Consider the following 27909-nt stretch of genomic DNA (forward strand, 5'->3'; position numbering starts at 1 on the left):
ATTATAGATGAAGGAAAAATGCAAAAGTATAAAGCTCTCTCATTTCTTTATATTCGTTTATACATTTACATGTTGTGCTTCAACTGACATTGATAAAAACATGACGTATATAAACAAATGCTCTTGCTGTAATGCATAACATGACATTAACAAACTACATCCTGCCAGTTGTAATACAACAGAAATTAGCTCTTCTCATACATTACGCGTACAGTTTATACACCATTTAAATCTACAGCGTGTATACATGTAACAAATGTTTTTACAATATTACAATGCATATATATTTATATATAAGAAATAACCGGTAAATATACAAATGCATTTGCGGTCATACATGTGAAGCCTTATTTCGTAGGCGAAAACGAAGTTGGACTTAATATGCGCGAATGCATTTCCCTTATTAAGGGTACGGTGTAAGCGACACATTCGTCCCAACCGGGTGATCTCCACGCGCTCTCGCGCGTTTCTTTACGCGATTGAAGATCCTTGTAACCTAAAAACGAGAATAGATATTATTCGATATGTATGAGGACGAACAAGCAACGTGTGTAAAAATAACGAATAACGAATACAAACAGAACTTTACTTACACCAAATATGGTGAACATTGTACAGTCTACCAATTTGTGAAAAATAAGCAGCAAATGGCTCATCATTGTTGCGTCTGTAATTAATAGCTTTTGCCCAATTGTTTCCCCATTCTATCATTGTACCTGGTTTTAAGCTATAACTGCGTATTTCATATTTGTGGGAGTTTTTTCGTTTTACCAACGGTGGCCAAAAACTGAATGCCAATAGATATTGCAAATGGCGAGATCTCAAGTAATTTCCTTGTTCCCTAAGCAGTCGTTGATAAGACTAAAGAAAATTTATGAATAATCATTAATGTATAGATCTGGCATTTTTATATATTGGTTAAGCTGATGTAATATTATGTACTTCATCTTGAGAAAGCATGGTCTGTGCACGGTCTATGCATTCGTATCCACCCGTGTATTGCCACAAGTGTAAGGCCTGATCCAAATCTCCCACTTCCACTACCCACGAACCAAGTAAGTCACAGTTCAGTTCAGATTTTTTTGAATGTATAAGATTGACACTTTCCTCGCTGTACAATGATATAAAAAAACAATAAAATAACACATGTTAAGTTTGGATCAGGTTCGCTTAAAGATTAACAAAAATAATAATAATCAAAAGCAATTGATATAAAGAGATATACCTTCTGTTTAGTGCTTGTACTAAATCCAAGAAGTCACAAAACAAAAAGTATTTTAGCCATTCTGATATCAATCATACATAGAATACATTAGCACTGTGTAATAAAAATAAAGTATCGAGATATAACAAAGCTTTGTAATATACAAATATACAAAGATATTTAAATAGATTTCAAAGATCATAATTGTCAATAAATTACGGAGATAACGATAAGCAGAGGATATCACGATGGCTGAAGATAATTCCCAAGATTAATTCCGTTTCATCGGGTTACATGTAGGTCAACGAACTATTACGTACAATTCGGACAAGGTCACAAAAATGTCGACTCACTAATTTGCCAAGTATTTGTCAATCGAGTCGGGACGAATGTTGTGGGTGTGCAACGCGTAAATGATCTCCTTGTCGGAGAGCATTCGCGAGTGCGACTCCTTCGTGGGCTCGATCTTCCTCACCAGGAGCTTGCTTATCCATCCCTCGCTGATGTCTCTCCGTTCCGATGACCTTGTTAGAGATCTACGACGAATACACACGTAATCTGATGAGCCGATGCCGAGCTCTCGCATCTCCCGTCAATCGTTCGCGTTGACAAGCGCGGACGACAAACGCTTGCGCTTACCTTGCGGCCACGAACAGCGGTAGATTCCCGTTGCCGGCGAGCGTGCGAGGCACCACTCGAAATTTTCTCCTCAAAACGGCGGCCATTTCTTACTGGATCCACGCGCGCGAGTCTCTGCTGCGATTTACTGCTCGGACGAGCTCGTGACGTGCGATCGCAATGGGACGCGCGTTGTATCCGACGAAACTCTGCGGTAAACCGCAAATTTGCGCGGCCGGTTTATTTATATTCGCGATCCCCATACGTGATTTTTTCTTTCTACGCGGAAAGACGAGGCTTACGGCCATCGAGATCGAGAGTATTCTCGTCAACGCCAGGTAAATATGCAACGCAGGCGCATGGTGGACATAATAAGCCGCCGAGCTTTATATACGACGGCTGTCACACTCGACTCGATCGACCAATCCGGATGAAGAAATCTCGGCCCCGTTTCCGATTGGTCGAACGAGGCGCCTGACGTCAGCCACGAAACTTTCCGCCAATCGCGGAGCGAGGCGGAGATTCTGGTGACATTTTTGCTCCCCGCGAGCGCCTGGGGATTTTCATCGATCATCTTGACAGTTGACAGGCCGCGCCGGGTCAGTCGACTCTGGTTACCTTCTCGAAAGTACGTGCTTCTCGTGAGGATACTGATTAACGCCGCCGCTGTTGCGTCCTTGCGTCGTCATCACTCGCCGGTATACATATATACGGTGTGACATGCACAGTGCTCGTATCGAGGAGGATTGAAAACTCGAGATTCGCATCTCGTCCATTCGGAAACGCGCTGAATAGCGACAAGACGCGTACGTTTTACGCGCTGTCATACGAGAGGAATTAAAGGACGACAGTCGAGCGTTGAGGTGGGTGTCCCAGGTCGACCTGTCACTTGTTCCCTTATATGATGACAATTGCTCGATTAGTCGATAAGTTAATAAAAAGACGCGATCACACGCATACGTGCGTGATCGCATTTTTTTTCGCGCCCTTTTTGCTCGTCGCGAAAAAGGAGTGAAATTAAAGGGGATGCGGTCGCGCGCTAACAATGTTTGAATGAAGTAAGCTGGCAAGCTCTCTCTATTTTTAGATCGCTCTTGTATAACCAGGAATTTGAACCCAACTCGTGATCGGCGAGTTTGCATTTCGATGCAATAGACACGTCGCAGGATGATACCTTCGTTTATTTGTTATAAATGGAATGTTATAAATTTGTTATAAACGCGCGAAATGGAATCGCGATGATAATTTCTCTCTCTGTCTATTGCACGAGAAGTTGATAAACTCGTCGCGATTATATACAGGGTGCGATTTTAAATCCTGTACCTATAGTTTAGAATCAGTCAAATTTAAATTACATGATATTGACTCTAATGTACAATTTGCTCATGAAAATATGTGCAAAAATGGCGCGAATCGATTGTTGTCGCGACTTTCGAATTGACGCGATTTCTCGTCAATATATCAATCGTCGTCTTAATATCAGTATAAATGCATGCACGAATGATCCCTAAAGATATATTCCTGTGTACTTGTATATATTATCGATTAATTTCATCTGTGTGCTCTTTCGAATGACGCAATCTTGACCTTTTCCGTTTCATTCATAAATTTGATCTTTGGCGCGCTTTTATTGGCCGCCTTAAATATGTTATATATGCAAGTTTGAAATAAATAAATATTGAATAAATATGTTTCGGGAAGATAAAGGAAAAATCTAGACAGATCTAGGTACGTGACAGATATTAAGAACGATCAATTGCTCGTATTATTGTATAGAAAATTTAATTTTGATCGATTGAAATTCGATGAGTAATCGATTGAATCGCGAACGTCAATATAAATATATATCGCTATTAATTTTTCGCGCTCGTCCTCGAGCCGAAGTTCATCGAATGTACGCGTACTCTTATTTTGGCAGCTATTTCCGATCTTTATTACGAAAGATCTTAATTTATACATAATCCGATATCCAAATAATGCGCCCATCTTTCGTGATCTAATGACGCATCAAACGCTCGCCAATTTTAAAGTGCTACAATAGAGGGCGCCTCCAACACATAAGCGCGCAAAGCACGTGTTGGGTCTGCTGTCAAAAATTTTGTCATAAGTGACGTGAAGAAATATTTTCTTATGTATCTATATTTTGATATATGTATATTTATTTTATAATATTATTATTATATATCTATATTTTGATATATGTATATTTATTTTATAATATTATTATTATATATCTATATTTTTATTACATTTTATTATATTTAAAGTCATATATAAAGTCATATATATATATATATATATATATATATATATATATATATATATATATATATATACAGGGTGTTCCCGGGTTAAATGGCCAAACTTAAAATATAAATTTAGGACCTCAAAACAAGCAAAAATTTCCTCTGGAAGTTTACTCGCAAACGCTTCGTTCAAGAGATATCGACTTGTTAAGTTACAGAAACATAGGAACGAATAATATCGAAATAATCTAGGTTTATCTTTTTTATTGCTTTTTTTATTGCTTTACAGTAACCAAAATTTATAATTATTAAATATTTAGTTCAAAATGATAGCTTCCAGCTAACCCATTTAACCCGGGAACACCCTGTATATATATATATATATATATATATATATATATATATATATATATATATATATATATATACACACATATATACTCCTGGACAAAATTAACGCATAATTTTTTTTCACTTTTCCTTTAAAATTTTTCGTTAAAATTCAAATATCAGCTTTTACTCTCTAAAAGTGAATCAGTGTATTATCACTGTAATCAGTGCTGTACTTATAACTGCTTGCAATCAGTGAGTATTTACTGTTTTTCAGTGATAATACACTGAAAAACAGTAAATATATACTACTTTCACTAGCGTGAATCAGTGTATTATCACTGAAAAACAGTAAATACTCACTGATTACAAGCAGTTATAAGTACAGCATTGATTACAATGATAGTACACTGATTCACTTTTAGAGAGTAAAGAAAAAGTGAAAAAAATTATGCGTTAATTTTGTCCAGAAGTATGTATATAAAATTATATATAAAGTCATCTTTTTTTTGTTATATTCGTACGTAATTAACTTAAATATATAGATAGAGATTGAATCCTTAATTTCTCGGAATATATTGTAAATCCGTTTTTTTTCTCGATATAAATTTTTTTTCTTTCCAATGCTCCAAAGTAATTGCAACGAAGATTCCATTATTGCAAGGCATAGTGCATAAAAAACTACAAACTAATTAGCAAGTACTCCTCCCCCCGGATTAAGGATTAATATAGAGAGACTCAAATAAAAATGCTTTGGGTATCTCTGAAGTTACACATCATCATACTAGTTCTGGCTTCGTTACCTTGGCACGTTTTCTTTTGCTTTTATATATACATATGTCTTTGTTTATTGGTTATGAATTTTTTTTAGACGAATCAAATTATTTATATTCAAGAACATACGTAACGACTTGCAATTGCGATCGGTGATTAAGCAACAATGAATAACAAGTGTGTAATGATACGAATAACGAAAATTATCTGAGAAAATTCTAAGATTTCTAAGTAAATATTATACTAATTCAATTTGATTCGAGTTTTGCAACAATATTTTCTCATGATATGTACTTGAAAAATTTGTTCTCTATTTTCGGTAGAAACCAGAAATCGTCAGTGCTGTGGCAGTATATGATCTTTTAATGTTTCAACATATTCTCGAGTACTTATCACATTTCTTAGCATTTATAATTTTACCGCACGGTTGAAGGGTCATGTTATTTCTATTGTGCATTCCAATGTCCAATGCTTATCTATATAAAATAGATTTCTTTATAGACCAATAATTACACTCAAAGCGATATCGCATTAAGACAGAGATGAGCAATCGAATGCATAGTAAATTCTATTTAGAAGAAACATAAGCTTGAAAAAAAATATATATATACAGGGTGAGTTTTTTATCTTGAGACATCGAAATATCTCGTAAAGTCTAAAAGATATGATAAAATGTTTCAGACAAAAGTTGTATGGTTTCAAGGAGGACATAAGATGGTGCCATTAGTTTGACCTTAAAGAGTCACCTGAAGGTCACGTGAAGGTCACCTCCAACTTTTTAAATGGGACACCCTATATGCTTTTGCATATTCTTGTAGCTCATCTCGAGAGCTTTCCAAAACACTATAATTAAGTTAGTTTTCATTAAGTACTTTCCGAGTTATGAGGCTTGAAATCATTTCTTAATTTTACATAAACCGTAAAATATCTTGTAATATTCATTTTTCGATTATCTATCTGAATCTTTTATGTATAAAATAATGAGAGGAATCAACTGGTGTAAAGAAAACACATAGTTATTTTTAAGAAAAAATATATAATTTGCAATTAACAATTACATATTTTTTCTTAAAAATAACTATGTGTTTTCTTTACACCAATTGATTCCTCTCATTATTTTGTACATAAAAGTATTAAGGTAAGATAATCGAAAAATGAATATTTTACAAAATATTTTACGATTTATGTAAAATTAAGAAATGATTTCAAGCCTCATAACTCGGAAAGTACTTAACGAAAACTAACTTAATTATAGTGTTTTGGAAAGCTCTCGAGATGAGCTATAAGAATATGTAAAAGCATATAGGGTGTCCCATTTAAAAAGTTGGAGGTGACCTTCATGTGACCTTCAGGTGACTCTTTAAGATCAAACTAATGGCACCATCTTATGTCCCCCTTGAAACCCCCATACAACTTTTGTCTGAAACATTCTATCGTATCTTTTAGACTTTACGAGATATTTCGATGTCTCAAGATAAAAAACTCGGGGGGTGTAAAGTTAGAATTCCGATTGAAAGTTCTGATAGTTCTAATTAGAGTTCCAGCTTCCTTTTAAAGAGTTTTAGAGTTCCTTATTAAAAATTAAAAGAGTTCCGGCGATTAACATCATTATAATAACATTTAAAAAATGGGGTGCTAACTTCACATTCGATTTAAAGATCGAAGTTTATATTACACAGAAATAACATTTAAATTAATTTAAAAAATTGGACGTATTTGTGCGATTTTATATTCATTAATTTTATTATACAATTCGTAATTTCGTTATTATATCTTAATAAAATTTTGATGAAAATTTCTTTCATAACTTTTAAAATACTAACTCATTCTACTGCGAGAATTATTCAAACTCCCCTCAAAATAATTTCCCTCCGTACTTAGAAAATTTACGCAACGAGGTCTCTTTGAAGTCGAATAACTTTGTAATTATTAATCGGATCGCTTTCAATCATTAGGATTATTTTCATAACTTTTGGAGGACTAACCAAAACTGTTGTGAGAACTATTGGAACTCCTCAAAATAATTTCCCTCCGTACTTGGAAAATTTACGCAACGAGGTCTCTTTAAAGTTGAATAACTTTTTAATTATTAATCGGATCGCTTTCAATCATTAGGATTATTTCTATAACTTTTGGAGGACTAACCAAAACTGTTGCGAGAACTATTGGAACTCCTCAAAATAATTTCCCTCCGTACTTAGAAAATTTACGCAACGAGGTCTCTTTAAAGTTGAGACAATAACTTTTTAATTATATTTATTTTAATTATAAAAATTATCAGGAACTCTTAAAAATGTACAGAGGGATTGTAATTAATCATCAGAACTAATCAATATAAAATTTGTTTTTAATTTTTATATTTTTTTTGTAATATCAAAAAATTTTTTTTTATTTATCAGGAACTCTAGTACACATTAAAATGAAGCAAATGTGCTATTCAGAACTATTTGATCTTTAAATCGAGTGTGAAGTTAGCACCCCATTTTTTAAATGTTATTATAATGATGTTAATCGCCGGAACTCTTTTAATTTTTAATAAGGAACTCTAAAACTCTTTAAAAGGAAGCTGGAACTCTAATCAGAACCATCAGAACTTTCAGTCGAAATTCTAACTTCACACCTCCAAAAACTCACCCTGTATAGATAAAAATAATATATATATAAAGCATAAATATTAGATAACCGAAGCTGGGAATCTAAAAGAAAACTGATATTCGACACTGATCCCATTAAAATCCTTTGATTGGTTTCAATTGAGTGCATTGTATTATCAATTTATGATCTTAGATCATATTTTAGATCCTTTACAAAGATAAGAAGACAAATGTGATTAAAATATTTCCGAGGACGATAAGACCTAATCTAGTTATATTTACAACATTAATTTTTGCGATTTTCATTGATAAGTACCATTGAAAAAAACCACTAAATTCACAAAAAGCACAAATATTAGATAACCGAAGCTGGGAATCTCAAAGAAAACTGATACTCGACACTGATCCCATTAAAATCCTTTGATTGGTTTCAATTGAGTGCATTGTATTATCAATTTATGATCTTAGATCATATTTTAGATCCTTTACAAAGATAAGAAGACAAATGTGATTAAAGTCTTTCCGAGGACGGATAAGATCTAATCTAGTTATATTTACAACATTAATTTTTGCGATTTTCATTGATAAGAATCATTGAAAAAGACCACTAAATTCACAAAAGATATCTTTTCATTGATAAATATGGTGCATGGAAATAAACGCAAGTTCACAAAGCTAAGAAAGGACTATTAACTATTACAACAAATATCGACGTGCAATCTTATATTCAATCGAAAGAGCACACGAAATAATATTCGAGTTACGCGAATAATTTTAATATGCATCAAACAGTAAAAAAGAAAATTACACATGATTAGAATATATACGCCAGACTTTATGTTATATTATATTTATTATATTTATTATATTTATATTTATTAAGACACGCATATTTAAAAAAAAGACTGGCGTATCGATGTTAAATTGAAATGTATATTTCGAAAGTTATTGTTTCCTTATACACGCTAATGTATATTTAAAATCGTCGTTCGCATTTCGATATAATTCATCCATTGGCTGCTCGATGCATATCGACGTAAAAATTCGCATGACGCACGACGTCATTTTTCACTCGTCGCAATATTTTGAGGGCGAAAGATAACGTTTTCTTATATTTTCTCTTTTTCCGTATCTATCTCCCTCTCTCTCTCTTCGCCCATACATCATGTAATCCAGCTGAGCGATAAACATCTACTTCCGCGTAGACTAAAACGCATCTACCGCGTGCGCGACACGTGCCAATTTTCTTTGGCTTGCCGTGAGCGTGCCTCGAGTCGATGACGGCGATGAAACACGCGTTCGCAGCGTGATGATAAGATTTTTTCGAACGTACTTGCAGTCGTTATTACTTTTAACCAGACGCATTAACGTTGATCAAATGACTCATCGCCTAGACTTTTCTTCTAGGCTTTGTCGCGAAAATAGCGATCGGTTTTTCGCCAATCATTCTGATTCTCTCGTATGAAGCTATTACATTTATACACTTTTATATACAAAAGTGAGATAATTATTTAATTCTTAACTTTAAGATGATGTTATTTCCGATTTCGAGTAAAGTGATATGAATCGCGATATTTTTAATACGTATCTTTTCAAGACCAGTTTTTTCGATAAGATTATATTAATCCTTTATCTGAAACATCTGAGACTATCTTTAAGGAACCCCAGCATCGACAAATGAAAGAATCATGCGTAATCATCTATAATAATTTAATTTCCATGTCCCAAAAATAAATAGCATCCTCATCGATTATGGGTGAAATCGATTGCATCGTGATACAGGTAAATCGATTTCTGTAAATCCGTTTTGACGACCTGTCAAAATCGTGGCATAACGCAGATGTCGCGCGCGAAAGAAGGTCAGCTGATCGGGCCACTCGAGGTAGAGAACGCGCGTCGTTGGTAGTCGATTGGTATCCGCAGTCAGTGATCGATCACGCGTCTCGAATGGTGTCACCTGTCCGTCCGACGATCATTCGGCAGCTCGTCATCGAGCTCGATCGTCGAAATCCGGCCTCGGCGGGAGACGTAATCGCGGTAGAGAGCGAGCGATATCGCGAGATATCGCGCGGGGCGAGAAGGGAGTGTGTTTACATCGCGCTGCATCCGAATGGGGATGACGGCAACGTCACGGCAAGCTCGTTATTCAATCGCGATGACGCGATCGGAGAAGGGACGACGACGACGACGACGACGACGGTCGAGAGGGCGGTCAGCGCGGGTGGCCGAAAGGTCGCGGCCCCCGCGATTGATACGGTTATAGGGAATGCACTTTGGACCAAATGGTTGCGCCGGCTAAGAGGGATAAAGCGCGACGTTAACGCGTTGCTTCAGTTTCGTCTCGGCCACGCAACGCGACGCAAGCCAATCGCCACCCGCTCGCTCCGCTCGCCACATTTTTTCTCTATCGAACCCTCGATCAGGGAACATGGGCCCCGGCCAAGAGCGGCAGTAACGCCGAAGAAGTCGAGCGAAAAGCGTAGCACGAGGCGATCGCGAGCGATTTCTATCAGAAGAAGAGATACAGAGAGCGAGAAAAAGAGAGAGAGAGAGAAGCTACGAGAGAACGAGAAGATAAAAGAGACCCATCTTTCGCTGCGAGTCTGTATGCGCGTGATTGCACGTGACACACGGCGTTCCGCGTGAACAAGGACGCTACTCATTGACATTGTCACCTTTCTTCTCTTTCCTTCCCCACGTTTTCCGTAAACTCACCGCATCGATCATGTCTATAGAACCGGGTTTCACCTCCAACGGGAGCATGATCGTCGTGAGCAACAGGTTGCCGTTTGTGCTAAAGAGGAACGAATTAACCGGTCAGCTGGAACGTAAGGCCAGGTTAGTGTGACTCGCTTTAATGATAAGGAAATATATATCTATTATCTTATATAAAGTATCGTACAAGACTAAACATACGGGATGTATATGTGATGATGCATTCAAAAAAAAAACCTTATTTCTTGTAATCGATGACGTTTGTCAATATTTTTGTAGCGCTTTAAGTGTGACTATTGATATTCTTTCTCTCACTGATTACACTACATCTTCTCATTTACATTCTAAATATAACTAAATATATGTATATGTAATCGACTTCCACGTACACTAATCATACGTATATTTACAACGGAATTTTTACGCCATTTTCTCGCATTAATTTTACACTTTGATAGTATCGAAAGATGTGTTTTTTATCATATATTGCATTAACCTTTTGTGATATACAAGTAAACTGTTGTGCTCTCTCGCATGAGTTTTTTGTTATTCATATATTTACAATCGAATGACACAATCGTAATATGTCATTTGCAATATTTAAAATTGATACCGTGTTGATATTCATATTATTTTGCATTTCGCTTTTCGTTTTACATTTTTACATATTTCGAGATAACAAACATGATAGATTGAGCACGATTATTATATAAAGTTACATCACAGTCGTTATATCTACAATCACATTTTTCGAGAAATCATACTCTGTTAACAGGATATTTGTCATAGAGACGACTTTGCTTGTATTTTGTACATACAGCAGTCTCATAGTAGAACTCATGTCAGTAATTGAAAAATCTCGATCATATTTAAATGTCTTTGGCGATGATTAGAGTCGCGAAATAAAAGATAATAAGAAGTTATGCAGGTCCAAATAAATGCACGTTAAATAAAAAAAAGGATACGAAACATGTAATGGAAAGACCAGTTATTTCGAAAAAAAATGCGTCATCGAAAAATAAACACGTGGTACATATACGAGGACACAGTTAATAATAACAGATCGATGATGTAACGGAAGCGATAATGTAATGAGTAACGAAGTTCGTTTAAAACTCGTATCTGGAGAATGAAATAGGTTTGTGATTCTCTTTACATTCGGCAAATATTTGACAATATGATCTCGAATATCTCTGACATTGTGCGTTTGTCAACGTAAGAGTCACTATCGATCAATAATTTGCATTCGTCAAAACCAACGATTGAGAAAATACAACGTATGTCGCAAAAAAAATGCTCAAAGGTGATTAGTGCGGTAACGATTGAGATAATTAATTGAATTGATAAGAGAACGAGAGAAAAAAAAATTGACGAGCACTATTCGTATCGTAAAAGTACATCTTTCTCTTTCTTTCTCTTAATCATATTCAAAATAATTTTTTTTGCAAACGTAATCTAATCGCGTTTGTGTAGAATACAAATGTTAATGGTCTTACAAAATATCACGCGAAATTTATGTATTCTTGATACGAGTAGATTAGTTGGAAGAGTAATGCAATTTCTTATTTGTTTTTTACTCACGTCGACATCAAAATGTGAAAGAAATATAATAGTACAAAACTTTGATAAACACGATTAATCAATCACTGTTTGGTCTCTAATTACTTTTTTTATGATATTCAATTAAATATATCTCCGTATTACGAGAAGAAGAATTTTCAATTTTTCCAAACATTGAAAAAAATGTAATTTTATTTCAAGGAGATTAATTAGCGAATGATTTGATAAGTGGCACTTTGTATTATTTACAGCATTATTTTTTCTCATATAATTTTTTTTTCAATTTTTAAAAAAGTGACGTTTTGACGTTTGTTCTATTATTTCACGAATGATAACGATATAATATTTCTTCCGACATTATATTTCTGATGCATTTCTCAAATATTTAATCACCTTCGAACTCCACAAAACGACGAAATAAAGTATTCTTGACACGGAATGATAACCAATTAAGTATACAAATAGTTTGATAAGTATAATTATCGCGAATTTTTCTCGAAGCGCTTACCAGTGAATTGCATACCAGCCGCGTCATAATCGCACGTGTCTACCTCGTGTCTGCCGGTCACGTGTCGTGCTCCTGGACACCCACGTTATCGTCTCCAATCGCGTAAAACAGCGCACGAGAAATTCACGCCGAATCATGGAAAAAATATTTATTGATGCGAATGACCAATTACCGATTATTCCGAGCCGATAATGTACGAGAACCGGTTAAATTTGATAAAAGACTTATCAATATATTTGATTACGCAGATTATATTATCGTACACGCGCGTACATTGAATATAGAGAATCGTTCTTATTTATTATATAATCTTCTTTTTTTTTTTCTAGCATATCGCTCGATGTAATGTGCTATAAAACGATTGACGAAATTGATATAAAATATCCAGGGATATAAAAAAAATTACGCGCTACAAAAAAATGAAAATAATGAATGCGGACAATCATATTGAAATTTTACGTTCGATTTGATAAATCTCAAAATGACCATAATAGTTATTTTTCTAATAATTATTTAAGTTTAATATTTTTTAAGTAGATCATGTACAAGATGCACATGTATAAATCGACGTAATAAATTTCTCCTTGTATAATCGCGTAGATGAGATGTAGAAACAATAATTATAATCACTCATACAAATGGAAAAAAATCGATCGCGATAAGAAACAACATCGTCGCGAGGTTTGTAAACATCGTATTCATTTATGTCAGAGGACTTGGTACGACTTGAAGTCAAACATCAGATCGCTATCTTTAATGTAAGAAAATGTTGACGCGATATTTTCCAGCAATGCATACAAATAATCGTAAATAAGTATAGTGTACGATCTCTCTACAGGATTTCTCAGACACTCAGTCTTCTTTCATCTTTGAATTTTTTTATCAATTTGATTTGACTTTCTCTCGAGAAAAATAATCGCGAAAATAATTCACGATTTTGATACAAGATTCGTTTGAGAATAAAAACGTGCATTAATTGCCACGGACGTGTAATTATCATCGATCAATTATCACGTGCGAAAATCAGAAAGAAAAAACACTACAATAATTGGAGTAATTTCTGGAAGGAAATAATTCTGGAGTAATTTCACGATGTCGTGACGCATTTACGCGCTAGATGCACATGCTTTTAAGAAATCTCTTGGTGATCAGTACGAGACGGACATAAGTAATGACGCGATTGTATATTACGTAAACGAGTTAATATCATTATACTCAATGTCACTTCTGAGAGCGTATGTGTTGGATTATTAAATGTATAATTAACTAATTACAACGGTAATTACAACGTTCTTGCAAAAATTCGCGCGAATCTCTCGGTTGTTTAATAATATACTATAATCAGGTATTTTCCAGTTTTATCATTATGAAACATCGAGGAATAATCGATGTATGATTAGGTATAACTGAAACTTTACGTCATTTTAAAGAGAAAATAGATATTTACTGTTAACAAACTAGCGGTATATTATATTTTTATAGCTCTTGCCAAGACACAATTATGACGCAGCTAATTTATGCAAAATCAAATAGAGAGATTCATGTAAATAGTAAATAATATCGCACTCTCACACACATTGAGATGACGCAATTTTTTAACACAAGATAGGAACTGGTAACATTTGATTTTAAATTCTATAGCGTAAAGCTTTTTTATAATCTATTTTGACAAAAAAGTATTTTAAAAGTATTTTCGTCTGCCTCTCCACTTTTGGAGAGGCATATTTCTTCACATTTTTGTCTTTGATTTTTTGTCTATGTATAATATATATATATATATATATATATATATATATATATATATATATATATATATATATATATATATATATATATATACAGGATGTCCCATTTTAAAAGTTCCACTAGATTATCTCTTTAAGAAAGCATTTAAGAAAAAAATGTTTCAAACAAAAGTTGTTTGGTTCGAAGGGGGACATAAGATGATGCCATTGGTTTGACCTTGAAGAGTCATTTGAAGCTCACATGAAGGTCACCTTGAATTTCTTAAATGGAACACCCTATATATTTTTGCATATTCTTGTAGCTTATCTCGAGAGCTTTCCAAAACACTATAAATAAATATTTTTTTATTAAGTACTTTTCGAGTTATGAGGCTTGAAATAATTTCTTAATTTTACATAAACCATAAAATATCTAGTAAAATATTCATTTTTCGATTATCTGACCTTAATACTTTTATGCACAGAACAATATGAGGAATCAATTGGTGTAAAGAAAACACATAATAGTTTCTAAAAAAATTTGTAATTTGCAATTAACAATTACATATTTTTTCTCAAAAACAACTATGTTTTTTATTTACACTAATTGATTCCTCACATTGTTCTGTGCACAAAAGTATTAAGATAAGATAATCGAAAAATGAGTATTTTACTAGATATTTTATAGTTTATGTAAAATTAAGAAATTATTTCAAGCCTCATAACTCGAAAAGTACTTAATGAAAAAATACTTAATTATAGTGTTTTGTAAAGCTCTCGAGATAAGCTACAAGAATATGCAAAAATATATAGGGTGCTCAGTTTAAGAAATTCAAGGTGATCTTCATGTGACCTTCAAATGACTCTTCAAGGTCAAACCAATGGCACCATCTTATGTCCCCTTTCGAACCAAACAACTTTTGTTTGAAACATTTTTTTCTTAAATGCTTTCCTAAAGAGATAATCTAGTGGAACTTTTAAAATGGGACACCCTGTATGTATATATATATATTTTTTTTTCTGCTCATAAACTTTTCTTTTTCATAGCGCTGGTGGTCTAGTAACTGCGGTAGCGCCGGTTGTCATAAGTGGAAATGGAATCTGGGTTGGATGGCCGGGATTGCACATGGAAAATCCGAACGAACCGATCCCCGAATCCAATCCCAACGATCGCACACCTACCGCCGGTTTATTATCTCGGAAGGTGAGTCAAATCTCAGTGTTTAATAGCGATCGATTTTTCGTTTGTATGTAGAAAAAACCACTGGTATATTTTTAATTTTGATACAAACTTCTTTCTCTGTAATTGACATAGGTGGACGTGCATTTTAAGAGAAAAAAAATTGAAATCTTAAAATTATATTATTAGGGTTATGTTGATCTCTATGTTGAAGTTTCTGAAGAATTTAAAACATTAAAATCTGACTTCTTCTCTAAAAGCATTTAAACTGATTCTAGAAAAATACATCCATGTGGTCATGTTTTTTTACGTATCCAAATATTTTTGAATCAAATGCATTTTGTTTCACTGAATTTCATTTAAACGAGAGAAGCGAGAAAATTTTTTAGCTCAAATTAGCCATACCTGAGCCAGGTGAAGTCTTATCATTATCGCCATTTACATTGCGTAGATTTCACTCACCTTGGCATTGACAATATATCACGTGGCGAAGAAAACCATTCCCCTCTTCGACCGACCTGTAATATTCCGTCGTCAGACATGTTGAAAATTCCAATGTGATTCTTTTCCATCGAGTAATGTGTCGTTTTAATCTCTTTTTTCCTATCTTTTATTTGCAATACTAACTATCAATGTTATTCTCGATCGATACTCGAAGAATATATTTTATTATTATATCTGTTTAATCGATCATCAAAAATTAATCGCTCAGCAATTGTTTATAAAAACAATAAATTGTCGGAGCAGCATAAACACGAGAATTGCTGGCAGGAAAATAATTAGTGCAACAAATCAATTCGGAGATGGCCTTTGCCTACCCTCTCGTCGTTAAAAAGTTCGGTGACAGTTAAAAACAGCTTATTTATAGATTGTTTTCACGGCGATATCACATATTTTCCGGCAAGAGCAATATAACTATTATGCTTATTGATAAATGATCATTTTATTATTTTTCAACATGCAGAGTAATATACAGCTTCCAACATAATAATAATTATCTACTTTATTGATTATCATAAATTATTTTATCCCCAAGACAGATTAAAATAATATAACATTATGAAAACTTTTACTAGGAAAAATATAAGCGCGAATAAAGAAACGACAGAAACTTAAAGATTAGTTGCACACTTGCAGAATAAAATCATTCGTCATTTTTAAAATTGAAAGAGAAACGTATAAAGATTTTGACTTAGTTTTGGAACGATGAGATTAGCAAGGGAAGCCAGGAATTTTAATTTGTAAAATATATTTGTTATCTATGGCTTATTGTTTCCTGCTTTCGGGGAAAAAATGTATTTTGCAAAGCTCTTTCAACACGCAGAATAATATACAGCTTCCAACATGATAATATGTTATCTATTTTATTGATTATCATAAATTATTTTATCCCCAAGATAGATTAAAATAATATAACATTATGAAAACTTTTACTAGGAATATAAAATATAAGCGCGAATAAAGAAACTTAAAGATTAGTTGCACACTTGCAGAATAAAATCATTCGTCATTTTTAAAATTGAAAGAGAAACGTATAAAGATTTTGATTTAATTTTGGAACGATGGGATTCGCAAGGGAAGCCAGGAATTTTAATTTGTAAAATATATTTGTTATCTACGGCTTATTGTTTCCTGCTTTCGGGAAAAAAATGTATTTTGCAAAGCTCTTTCAACACGCAGAGTAATATACAGCTTCCAACGTGATAATATGTTATCTATTTTATTGATTATCATAAATTATTTTATCCCCAAGATAGATTAAAATAATATAACATTATGAAAACTTTTACTAGGAAAAATATAAGCGCGAATAAAGAAACTTAAAGATTAGTTGCACACTTGCAGAATAAAATCATTCGTCATTTTTAAAATTGAAAGAGAAACGTATAAATATTTTGACTTAGTTTTGGAACGATGGGATTCGCAAGGGAAGCCAGGAATTTTAATTTGTAAAATATATTTGTTATCTACGGCTTATTGTTTCCTGCTTTCGGGGAAAAAATGTATTTTGCAAAGCTCTTTCAACACGCAGAATAATATACAGCTTCCAACATGATAATATGTTATCTATTTTATTGATTATCATAAATTATTTTATCCCCAAGATAGATTAAAATAATATAACATTATGAAAACTTTTACTAGGAAAAATATAAGCGCGAATAAAGAAACTTAAAGATTAGTTGCACACTTGCAGAATAAAATCATTCGTCATTTTTAAAATTGAAAGAGAAACGTATAAATATTTTGACTTAGTTTTGGAACGATGGGATTCGCAAGGGAAGCCAGGAATTTTAATTTGTAAAATATATTTGTTATCTACGGCTTATTGTTTCCTATTTTCGGGGAAAAAATGTTTTGTAACAGATCATTCTTCCAATGGATCCAAAGGTTGGTCGAAATGAATGAATCCGAAATGCAGATGGCTGTGATCTGATGTCACGGATATTCGTGTCGCGGGGTCGTGAATCGCGTAGGGTTATCGTTGCGTGACGCATTGAAACCCCCGTTACGTCTCTATCATCCCCAGATGATGACTTTTACTAAGTCTTTGGCGCTATCAGCGACGCGATTAAAGCTATCGACAACGATTAAGCACGGATTAACGTATTACGCCGACGCGGACATCGCAATGGGGATCACGTGAATCTTGCGCAGACGAGAACTTTTTAATATCGCCGATAACAATGTCCGATAGCCTACAATATTGTTTAATTAACGACGACGACTATTAAGATCGCGATGATTAGAATCGTAGGCTGCATCGTAGGTCGTAGGGTGCGATAATTACCGTCAAGTAAAGAAATTTTTTGCAACAAATTGTTCTGCGACATGTAATTTACGTCCAGTGCTCAAGGATTATTCAAAGAAATTCTTAATAAAAAAACATTTAATAAAAAAAATATACGGATAAAAATATACTATAAAAGTACATTTTTGCATTTTTGCAAATCGATATATTCTCAGAATATCGCTGAAAAACTAGTAAATCTTATTTAATTGAATTGTAAAAACCTCTGGATATTTTTGCTTTTTTTTTTACTTTTCTTACGTCAGCATACGTCTTTCGTCCCCCTCTTAGCAGCTCTATTTTGTCTATCGCGGCTGGAACGTTCAATAATATGTTTGCGTAACATGAAGAAAATGAAGGGGAAACAATATTAAAAGGGGGAAAAGCTGACTATCATGTCACGTGGAATGTGCACGCGATAACGACTAATTTAAATGTTTACGTTAGGTTTCTAAATAGTCTATTGGACGAAATAATGATGCAAAACATATTTTTTTCTTATGTCACATAAAAGTCCGATCTCTGATTGTGCGGTTTACTTATTTAAAATTATTGTTCTTTTAATTAATTTTTTAAATTAATTGTATGCAAAATCTTGTTCAAGAATTATTTATTTCCAAGAATCGAAAGAGAGAGTTTACATCTTGTTTCATTTTATTTCTTCTTATTTCTTCTTATTATTTCTTCTTCTTCTATCATATGTCTCTTGTTTCTGATCTCTCTAGCATTATTATCGGACAATAACAATCGATAATCGATCGATCCGTGAGATCTTTGTCATGTATAAATCATAATCGGAAGCATCGAATTCGAAACAACTTCTGCGAAGAACTATCAACATGAAAAAATATGATTTCTTAATTAAATTTTTAATTAATTTAATTTATAATATATTAATTTATAATTTAATTTATAATATATTTTATTATTCGAAAATACTGCTTTTAATTAACAACAATTCCGAGACTTTGTCGCGATATCCATTTGAAGTTGAAATTCATCGCTTGGTTCCTCCCGATTCTGCTCGATGAAAGAAATCGTCAGCGAAATTGATACGTTTTATCGTATCATGTGATTAAGCAACTTCGCGAAGATTCTCGGAGGAAACGATAACAATGCGAGATTCAGCTGTGAATACATATATACGCAATGAGGAAAAGAGAAGCTTTCCCTGACCTCTCTTAGTTAATGTGGACCGGCGATATCCATGAAAGGAAAACAAACGGCAGTTCGCTGTTGGTTGTGTCTATCGTTTGAAAAAGCATTAAATCGTCTTATCGCTCGTCGATTGTCCACTTGCGTCAAACAGAGAATGAGCTTTCTTGTAGCACGGCCTGTTTTCACACTCGATCGGAAATAAAGGAGGCAGTGTCGCGAACAAAATAATAGCGGGATAACGAGAAGCGATATATTAACAAAGGGAGGCGGGGTCGATACGTCGCTATCGGATGCAAAAGACCCCAGACTTACGCACTTCCGATCCGTCAGTCTTATCTATATTTCACCTCCCTTTCCTACTTTTTATTATCGCTATCTTACCGCTGGTTTTACCTTTCGTGGTACCTTTCCAGACATTCGAAATATCCATCCCGAATATTTGAGCGTGATTTTGTAGATTTAAGCTGTACATCTCGTCATCCAGTGTAAACCTTTCTCTCTGTCTTTAATTTTTACATAGAACTTTGTCGAAACAATAAAACCAGTCTTGAACCGCTCGCTTTACAGTCATTAGTTAGAATATATGACTGGTAATAATTTAATTCAAAATATTATACATGACGAGAGATATGATGCTTTAATCAATGCAGTATTAATTTCAATAATTATTAATCTTTTATAAATTTAAAAAACATTACCGCTTTTATTAAATATGAAATATAATGTGTCAGAAAATTCTACCGATGTTATGTGGCTGCAATTTGAATTAATGACTGTAATAACGAGGAGCATCGCAAAAATGCAAAAAACGAAGAATTGTAATTTCATCGCCTTCTCAAATTGCTCTCTCTTTTTATAATATTAATACTAATATTATTGTTCTTTCTTTGTTTTCAGGTTGTTGCGGTATACGTTGATCCTGGCATTTTCGATTCATATTACAATGGATGCTGTAACGGAACCTTCTGGCCGCTCTTTCACTCTATGCCGGATCGGGCAACCTTCATCGCGGAGCATTGGCGCGCGTATTCCATAGTTAACGAAAAATTTGCCACTAAAACGGTACGATTGTATGCTTGTGATGATTAGTATTGGTCGTTGCTTTGCGATTCGAGAAACATCTTTGTCTTAATCGAATCAATTGAAGCAATATTTGTTTCTCCTTATTATATGAAACAAAATCATATAAATGCGGATTAAATATCATTAAGCAAATAATATAATGTTGAATACATTAGACACTAAGAGCTAAAAAGTGAATAATTTTTAATGAATCTGTCGTTGCAGGTCGATGCCTTGGAACAAATTCACAAGGAGCAAGAGAATCAATCCAACGGCACGCCGTTGGTATGGGTTCATGACTATCACCTGATGTTAGCCGCCAATTGGATTAGACAAGCGGCTGATGAGAAGGATCTCAGACTTAAATTAGGTTTCTTTCTTCACATACCCTTCCCACCATGGGACATCTTTAGACTCTTCCCATGGGCGGACGAGATCCTGCAGGGTATGCTTGGTGAGTGTTTCTGTTAATATTTTCTCGGATTTTCTTAGATAAGGACTTGCCTTAATAACTAATAACTAATTTTTGTAATTCACTTATTCGTAATTCACTCATTTAGGATGCGACATGGTGGGTTTTCACATTCATGATTATTGTTTGAACTTTGTGGACTGCTGTCAGAGGTGTCTTGGCTGCAGAGTGGATCATAAGAATTTGCTAGTCGAACATGGTGGCAGAACGGTACGAGTAAGGCCGCTGCCAATCGGCATTCCATTCGACAGATTTGTCTCGTTGGCAGAGACTGCCAACAAAGTCATGCAATCGAATCAAAAGATCGTACTCGGCGTCGATCGACTAGATTATACGAAAGGTCTCGTTCATAGATTGAAAGCCTTTGAGATGTTACTGGAGAAACATCCCGAGCACCGTGAACAGGTCTGTTTAAATGCATTTATTTGCGTAGCGCATGCAAATTGTTTTGTAAATTAATTAATCCAAGACATCAGAACAAACAAGCATAGTAAGTATTAAATAAGCATATTCAATCGTATCACAGGTAACATTGTTGCAAATCGCAGTGCCTTCACGTACCGACGTTCGCGAGTATCAGGATCTGAAGCTCGAGATAGATCAATTGATTGGTTGTATAAACGGTCGCTTCACAACACCCAACTGGTCGCCCATACGTTATATTTACGGCTGCGTGAGCCAAGATGAATTAGCCGCATTCTACAGAGATGCCGCCGTCGCTCTCGTCACACCGCTCAGGGATGGTATGAATTTAGTTGCTAAAGAATTCGTCGCCTGTCAAATCAATCAACCACCAGGAGTGCTGATAGTATCGCCGTTTGCCGGTGCGGGCGAAACGATGCACGAAGCCCTGATTTGCAATCCTTATGAGATTGACGAAGCTGCAGAAGTAATTCACAGGTACGTATATGATTGTCCATTGTAATAAAATTAATCTGACAAAATTGTCCACGCAATTAATATTAACTGTCCACGAAATTTTACTTCTCGTCTAATCTAATATCAGTCATTTTAAGATATATATTAAAATAATATTAAAATAAAATAAAGTAAAATAATTTAAAATTTTACATAGAGCTCTTACTATGCCCGAAGATGAACGTATGTTAAGAATGAATCAGTTACGTCGACGTGAAAGAATACATGATGTCAACTATTGGATGAAGTCCTTCCTTCAGGTGATGGGATCACTCGAAGAACGTGATTCTGTAGGTGCTACCACAATGCAGCCCGTGACTATGGATGATTTCGACGATTACTTAAGCAAGTAGGTATTAGATGCGTTAAGAAATGTGCATGACTGGGCCCGACCAGCGCATGCGCATGAACGGGATATATCTATATAAGGTATGATACAAGTATGTACAAAAGTAAAAAAAAATCAAAGTAATTATTATCTAAAGTTAAGAATTATTGCATTATATGATTATTTTTAAATTTGCATTAAGATAGTACTAATCTAAACTAAGATAGTACTAAATTAAACAAACCAATTACGCTTCTAAGTAATATTTTTAAGCTAAGCATGAGTTTTGGTACGTCGCGGCGTGGCGACATAATATGGCTATGCTTATATACATACGTCGCTATGATGACAATGACGAAGAATTATAATTTTGCATCTCTTGCACTATGTGGGATATTGATTCTATAATATCCTTACATTCTTGGGGCATATAAAAGAGATCCAGAAAACGCTTTTTCGAAAGACGGCGGGCCCGCGCGAGCGAATGTTACCTGACTCATGACGAAAGCCGGATAACGTCCAGTGACAACTACATGTCCCCTAGGTACATCGGTGAGAATCATAAGTTAGCGCTCCTCCTGGATTACGACGGCACACTAGCGCCCATCGCTACTCATCCTGACCTAGCGATCTTGCCGCTTGAAACGAAAAACGTTCTGCAAAGGCTGTCCAATATGTCGGACGTTTATATCGCGATCATATCGGGCAGAAACGTGAACAATGTAAAATCGATGGTCGGAATAGACGGTATCACGTATGCCGGAAATCATGGATTGGAAATTTTACATCCGGATGGTAGTAAATTCGTTCATCCTATGCCGGCTGAATTGGAGGAAAAAGTGACCAGTTTAATGAAGATGCTTCAGGAACAGGTACATGAAAAGTTATATATGAGATATACATAAATGTGATACTTGAAATATTTTTCGTTGATTGAAATCTCTGTAATGGCTATATAAAATCGTTATAATGACATTATCTGTTTTTTAAATAAATTCATGCATAAACATGCACAAAATCACGCGTGATTTTTGTGAAATAATTAAGAAATTATGATAAATATATTTATTTTATATTTATCTGTCTGCTTGTTAAAGTTGTGCAGGGACGGTGCTTGGGTCGAAAATAAAGGAGCGCTTCTCACATTTCACTATCGCGAGACACCGATGGAGAGTCGTCCCAGGATGGTGGAACAAGCTAAAAAACTTATCGAAGCCGCTGGATTTAAAGCCTGTGCCGCACATTGCGCCATCGAGGCAAGACCGCCGGTCGAATGGAACAAGGGCAGCGCTTCCATCTATATTCTACGTACAGCATTTGGTCTAGATTGGAGCGAACGTATCAGCATTATATATGCCGGAGATGATGTTACAGATGAAGATGCGATGAAGGTACGAATTTTTTTTTATTTCTGCCCGAGCAACAATATCTCTCAATCTATTGAAAACGACATTCATTATCGTTCTGTGATTATCATGAGAATTTTAATCTTTCTGCATAGACCTTGAAAGGTATGGCTGCAACTTTCCGCGTAACGTCATCGCACATTGTCCGCACGTCCGCAGAGAGACGTCTGCCCAGCACGGATTCGGTGCTCACGATGCTAAAGTGGGTCGAGAGGCACCTCAGCAGTCGCAAACCTCGCAACAGCATCGATATCCCGGGTATTCCGTCACGATTTCGGCGCAGCAGCGGTGGGATCACGATGGAAATGTCTTACACAGCATCAAGAACACCTCTCGAATCATAGGTTACGCTCAAATATCCTTCGTTATAGTATACAGGGTGATTCTGAACAAACATTTGTCTTTAAAATATCAAATTCTTGAATGAATTCTAAGACGATTTTTCCTCTTGCAAAATTTTGCCCGGAGCTTAGTTTTTAAACTATAAAGGAAAATAGTTAACTACTTACGGAACGAGTACAAGAGGTAGGCAGGGACGGCGCGATACAGGCGATTACGTGGGGCGCTCGCCGCGATCAGCTGATTGCTATACGCGATGACTAACAATCAGTGTGTGTATGTGTGTGCGTACACATTCTCACACACATACTGATTGTTACAGTCATCGCGTATAGCAATCAGCTGATCGCGGCGAGTGCCCCACGTAATCGCCTATATCGCGCCGTCCCTGCCTACCTCTTGTACTCGTTCCGTAAGTAGTTAACTATTTTCCTTTATAGTATAAAAACTAAGCTCCGGGCAAAATTTTGCAAGAGGAAAAATCGTCTTAGAATTCCTTCAAGAATTTGATATTTTAAAGACAAACGTTTATTCAGAATCACCCTGTATATTGGGCGCGATATATATTATTTGTCTTAGGGTTGTAATGTGCAGAGTCATTTACGCCTTGACTCATTCGTATTTACACGCATATCGGGAAATATACCTTGCCCAAATAAAATTCTGATATGCGTGATAAGTTTACATGTTATGATCATCAAATCACTCCGTATGTACTTGTAGCGTGAAATATATTAACAGAAATGGAGGAGCAAAAGGAAACTAAAGAATTGCTATGAGCAATTTAAGAGCGGTGAAAAGAAGATATGGAAAACATGTTGACGAGATCTGTATCTAAATTGTATGTCGAGTGTAGAGTATAAAAAGCTGTAGGAGTCAAAAGTACAACGCATCAATATGTTACGCATTTTGTATATAAGAGCTTAATTAATAAAAATATGTCATATTTTGTATATGAATTAATTATTAATGATTGCGTTCAGTAGAACAATTGCTCAATTATCGTCTTTTCACTTAATGTTGATTTGTTGGTTCCATAAAAGTAAGAGCCAATTATATTCGGTTATTACTGTGGTTTGTTCCGGCTATCGACTAATAATTAAAATATTAATTATAATTATCTTCTTTCTTCTTAAAATTCCTTTTCTCTCCTTTATTCTGGGTTGTAATTATAATTTGGATATATAATTTATTGATGATCTTTTTTCACTTGATTCCTCTTCGCAGTAAGGCGCTATTGCTGCCAATTTGCACATTATGAGTGCGGCGCAATCATGCAGCCAAATTGGCTGAGCCAATATATATGACATCGTGCGTTGCTTTCTTCTTTTATCTTCATATTTCTTCCTATCATCCTATACATATGTACAGTTTTAATTATTATTATCATCTAACATGTAACACAGATATAATAATAATAATAAACAATAATTACATTACTTACCATGCGACTTCAATATGCCTTGCGTTTTTCTAAGTATTTCTACATTCTTCCAAGTATTCTGTAATCTTTTTATTAATTCGTGTATCACGAAAGAAAGAGAAAGAAAGAGACAAAGAGAAGTCATAATAATAATATTTAGATTTAAATATATAATAATAATTATAGTTATGCAGCAAATATATAAACTTCTGTATAGCTATATAATTATAATTATATAGACAAATATATAAATTTATGTGTAATAAATACAGTTATGTAGAAAATTATTCATATTTATAAATATAATACATATAAATTGTATACAATTATCCTTATATAAATATATTATTTAAATTATATAAGTAATTATATATTTGCATAGCTACAATAATAAAAATAATAATGTAACATAATGCGAGACAGAATCTTCTACATAATCACATAATTATGATTATATAGTATTTCTGCAATCATAGAAGTTTATATATTTGTTGCATAGCCAAGAATGATTGCAGAAATTTCATACCATCATAATCATATCATCATTTATAGCTTCGCAAAAGGTTTCTCTCACATTATGTTATATTATTGTTGTATTATTTATTAATAATAATTATTTTTATTTGCAACATAGTCATAATAATAAATAATATAATATAACATAATATGAGAGAATATAATCTTCTGCGTAGCCATATAATTATGATTATATGATATTTTTACAATCATTCTTGGCTACGCAGCAAATATATAAACTTCTATGATTGCAGAAATACTATATAATCATAATTATGTGGCTACGCAGAAGATTATTTCTCACATTATGTTATATTTTTTATTGTTGTATTATTTATTAATAATAATTATATTTATTTGCAGCATAGTCATAATAATAAATAATAAAGAATGATTGTAGAAATATCATATAATCATAATTATATGGCTACACAGAAGATTATATTCTCTCATATTATGTTATATTACATTATTTATTATTATGACTATGCTGCAAATAAAAATAATTATTATTAATAAATAATACAACAATAATATAACATAATGTGAGAAAAAATCTTCTGCGTAGCCACATAATTATTATTATATAGTATTTCTGCAATCATAGAAGTTTATATATTTTATATATTTGCTGCGTAGCCAAGAATAATTGTAGAAATATCATATAATCATAATTATATGGCTACACAGAAGATTATTTTCTCTCATTATGTTATATTATATTATATATTATGACTTTGCTGTAAATAAAAGTAATTATTATTAATAATAGAAAGAGAGAAAAGCTTACCTGTTTAGGAACACTTGCTTCAGATATATCCATATTATCCATGCTGATTTAAACTTTTTTCAATAACTTTACAATTTTTCACAATTTATTATCAATAATCAACAATAGAGAGCCGTTTGTTGGGTCTGGAGATAAACTTGGATAAAACCAAGTTAATGATTGTGGACAGGGGCAACACCCTTGAATTACAAAATCTACCGCAACAAATCCAAGTGGTCCAGCAATTCAATTATCTCGGATCACTGATCTCAAGTCAGGGTGGCTCCGAGCCAGAAATTAGGCGACGCATAGCGCTAGCCCGTAAGGCGGTAATCGACTTGGTGAAAATATGGTCGGATAGACAGATTGCAAAGACCACTAAAATCCGAATCATGGAGACACTGGTGTTCCCGGTGTTTTCATACGGCGCAGAATCCTGGACCATAAAAGCAGCGGACAGATACCGGATAGACGCGTTCGAGATGTGGTGTTGGAGGCGTATGCTGCGGATTTCGTGGACAGAAAAGAGAACCAACGCGTCGATTCTAGAAGAATTAAACATCCACGATCGGTTGTCCACGAGGTGCCGACGAAACATCTTAAAATATTTCGGGCATGTCATTCGTCGCGATGAGGCAGGCCTTGAGAAGTTGGTAAGTTCAGGGCAAGGTTGAGGGGAAACGTCCCAGAGGAAGGTCGCCCACAAGATGGATAGACCAGATCAAGACCTTCTCAGAAAAGCCACTGCAGACATCCTTAAGGGAGGCCGAGGACAGATCCGGATGGAGGAGAGTGGTGAAACAGTGCATATAAACTATAGGGTCACGATTCCTCAAATGAGGAGAGCGACTTAGAAGAAGAAGAATCAACAATAATAATTTGACATGTAGGGTTATGTCAATTATTATTGCCGCCACTACTTCGAGATGTCTCCAACTATATTTCCCTATACGGATGCTTAGAACGAATCTTATTGGTGAATCATTTTTGCTTCTTAGTTTCGCTATCAGCCAATAAGAGAACGTATAGACGAAATAATATTGTTTTTCCGCTTTTTATTAATAGAATAAAGAATAATAATTATGTTCTAAACCATCGTTGGTTAATAAAAAACTGATGTGCAAAAGATGACACCGAACTGTTATTGTTATCGAGAAAAGCCGTAAGAACCGATCCGAGCTCGGTGAAACGTATACTCCCTCCGTCTTTTGCCAACCGTAGGTTGGGGCAGCAGTCGGGAGTAATAAAAAGTAGAATATATATAGTAGTATTGT

The 27909-nt window shown here is 34.4% G+C and overlaps 2 protein-coding genes and 1 long non-coding RNA gene across 5 annotated transcripts; 1 reads left to right on the forward strand and 2 right to left on the reverse strand.

Annotated features, from left to right (window-relative positions):
• Positions 1-29: 29 nt before the first annotated feature.
• Nipsnap (protein nipsnap) lies at positions 30-2177 on the reverse strand. Its single transcript, XM_083078561.1, has 5 exons — positions 1844-2177; positions 1558-1740; positions 943-1111; positions 594-861; positions 30-496 (listed from the first exon to the last, which is right to left on the reverse strand). The coding sequence occupies exons 1-5, from the start codon at positions 1927-1929 to the stop codon at positions 348-350; spliced, it is 855 nt and encodes a 284-aa protein (XP_082934687.1). The 5' UTR covers positions 1930-2177; the 3' UTR covers positions 30-347.
• A 271-nt stretch (positions 2178-2448) lies between these two features.
• Tps1 (Trehalose-6-phosphate synthase 1) lies at positions 2449-25044 on the forward strand. Of its 3 annotated transcripts, XM_083078559.1 has the most exons (11): positions 2449-2685; positions 10502-10604; positions 15321-15477; positions 20300-20464; positions 20690-20918; positions 21025-21341; positions 21463-21836; positions 22012-22203; positions 22718-23054; positions 23280-23573; positions 23684-25044. In XM_083078559.1, exons 2-11 carry the CDS (start codon positions 10528-10530, stop codon positions 23930-23932), a joined length of 2391 nt encoding a protein of 796 aa, XP_082934685.1. In that variant the 5' UTR covers positions 2449-2685; positions 10502-10527; the 3' UTR covers positions 23933-25044. The 3 variants fall into 3 exon arrangements, with proteins under 3 accessions (XP_082934685.1, XP_082934683.1, XP_082934684.1); XM_083078557.1 differs by lacking the exon at positions 2449-2685 and having other exon boundaries at positions 9710-10604; XM_083078558.1 differs by lacking the exon at positions 2449-2685 and having other exon boundaries at positions 9711-10604; positions 22727-23054.
• Positions 24746-27590, reverse strand: LOC145959579 (uncharacterized). The gene is made up of 3 exons (XR_014435089.1): positions 26657-27590; positions 25372-25436; positions 24746-25282 (listed from the first exon to the last, which is right to left on the reverse strand). It is a non-coding gene; the product is annotated as an uncharacterized LOC145959579 (long non-coding RNA).
• Positions 27591-27909: the final 319 nt, after the last annotated feature.

This window comes from Camponotus vicinus, unplaced genomic scaffold (assembly GCF_025532165.1).
Source record: "Camponotus vicinus isolate PSW18456_S1 unplaced genomic scaffold, iyCamVici1.0 SCAF_1, whole genome shotgun sequence".
NCBI classification, from domain to species: Eukaryota; Metazoa; Arthropoda; class Insecta; order Hymenoptera; family Formicidae; genus Camponotus; species Camponotus vicinus.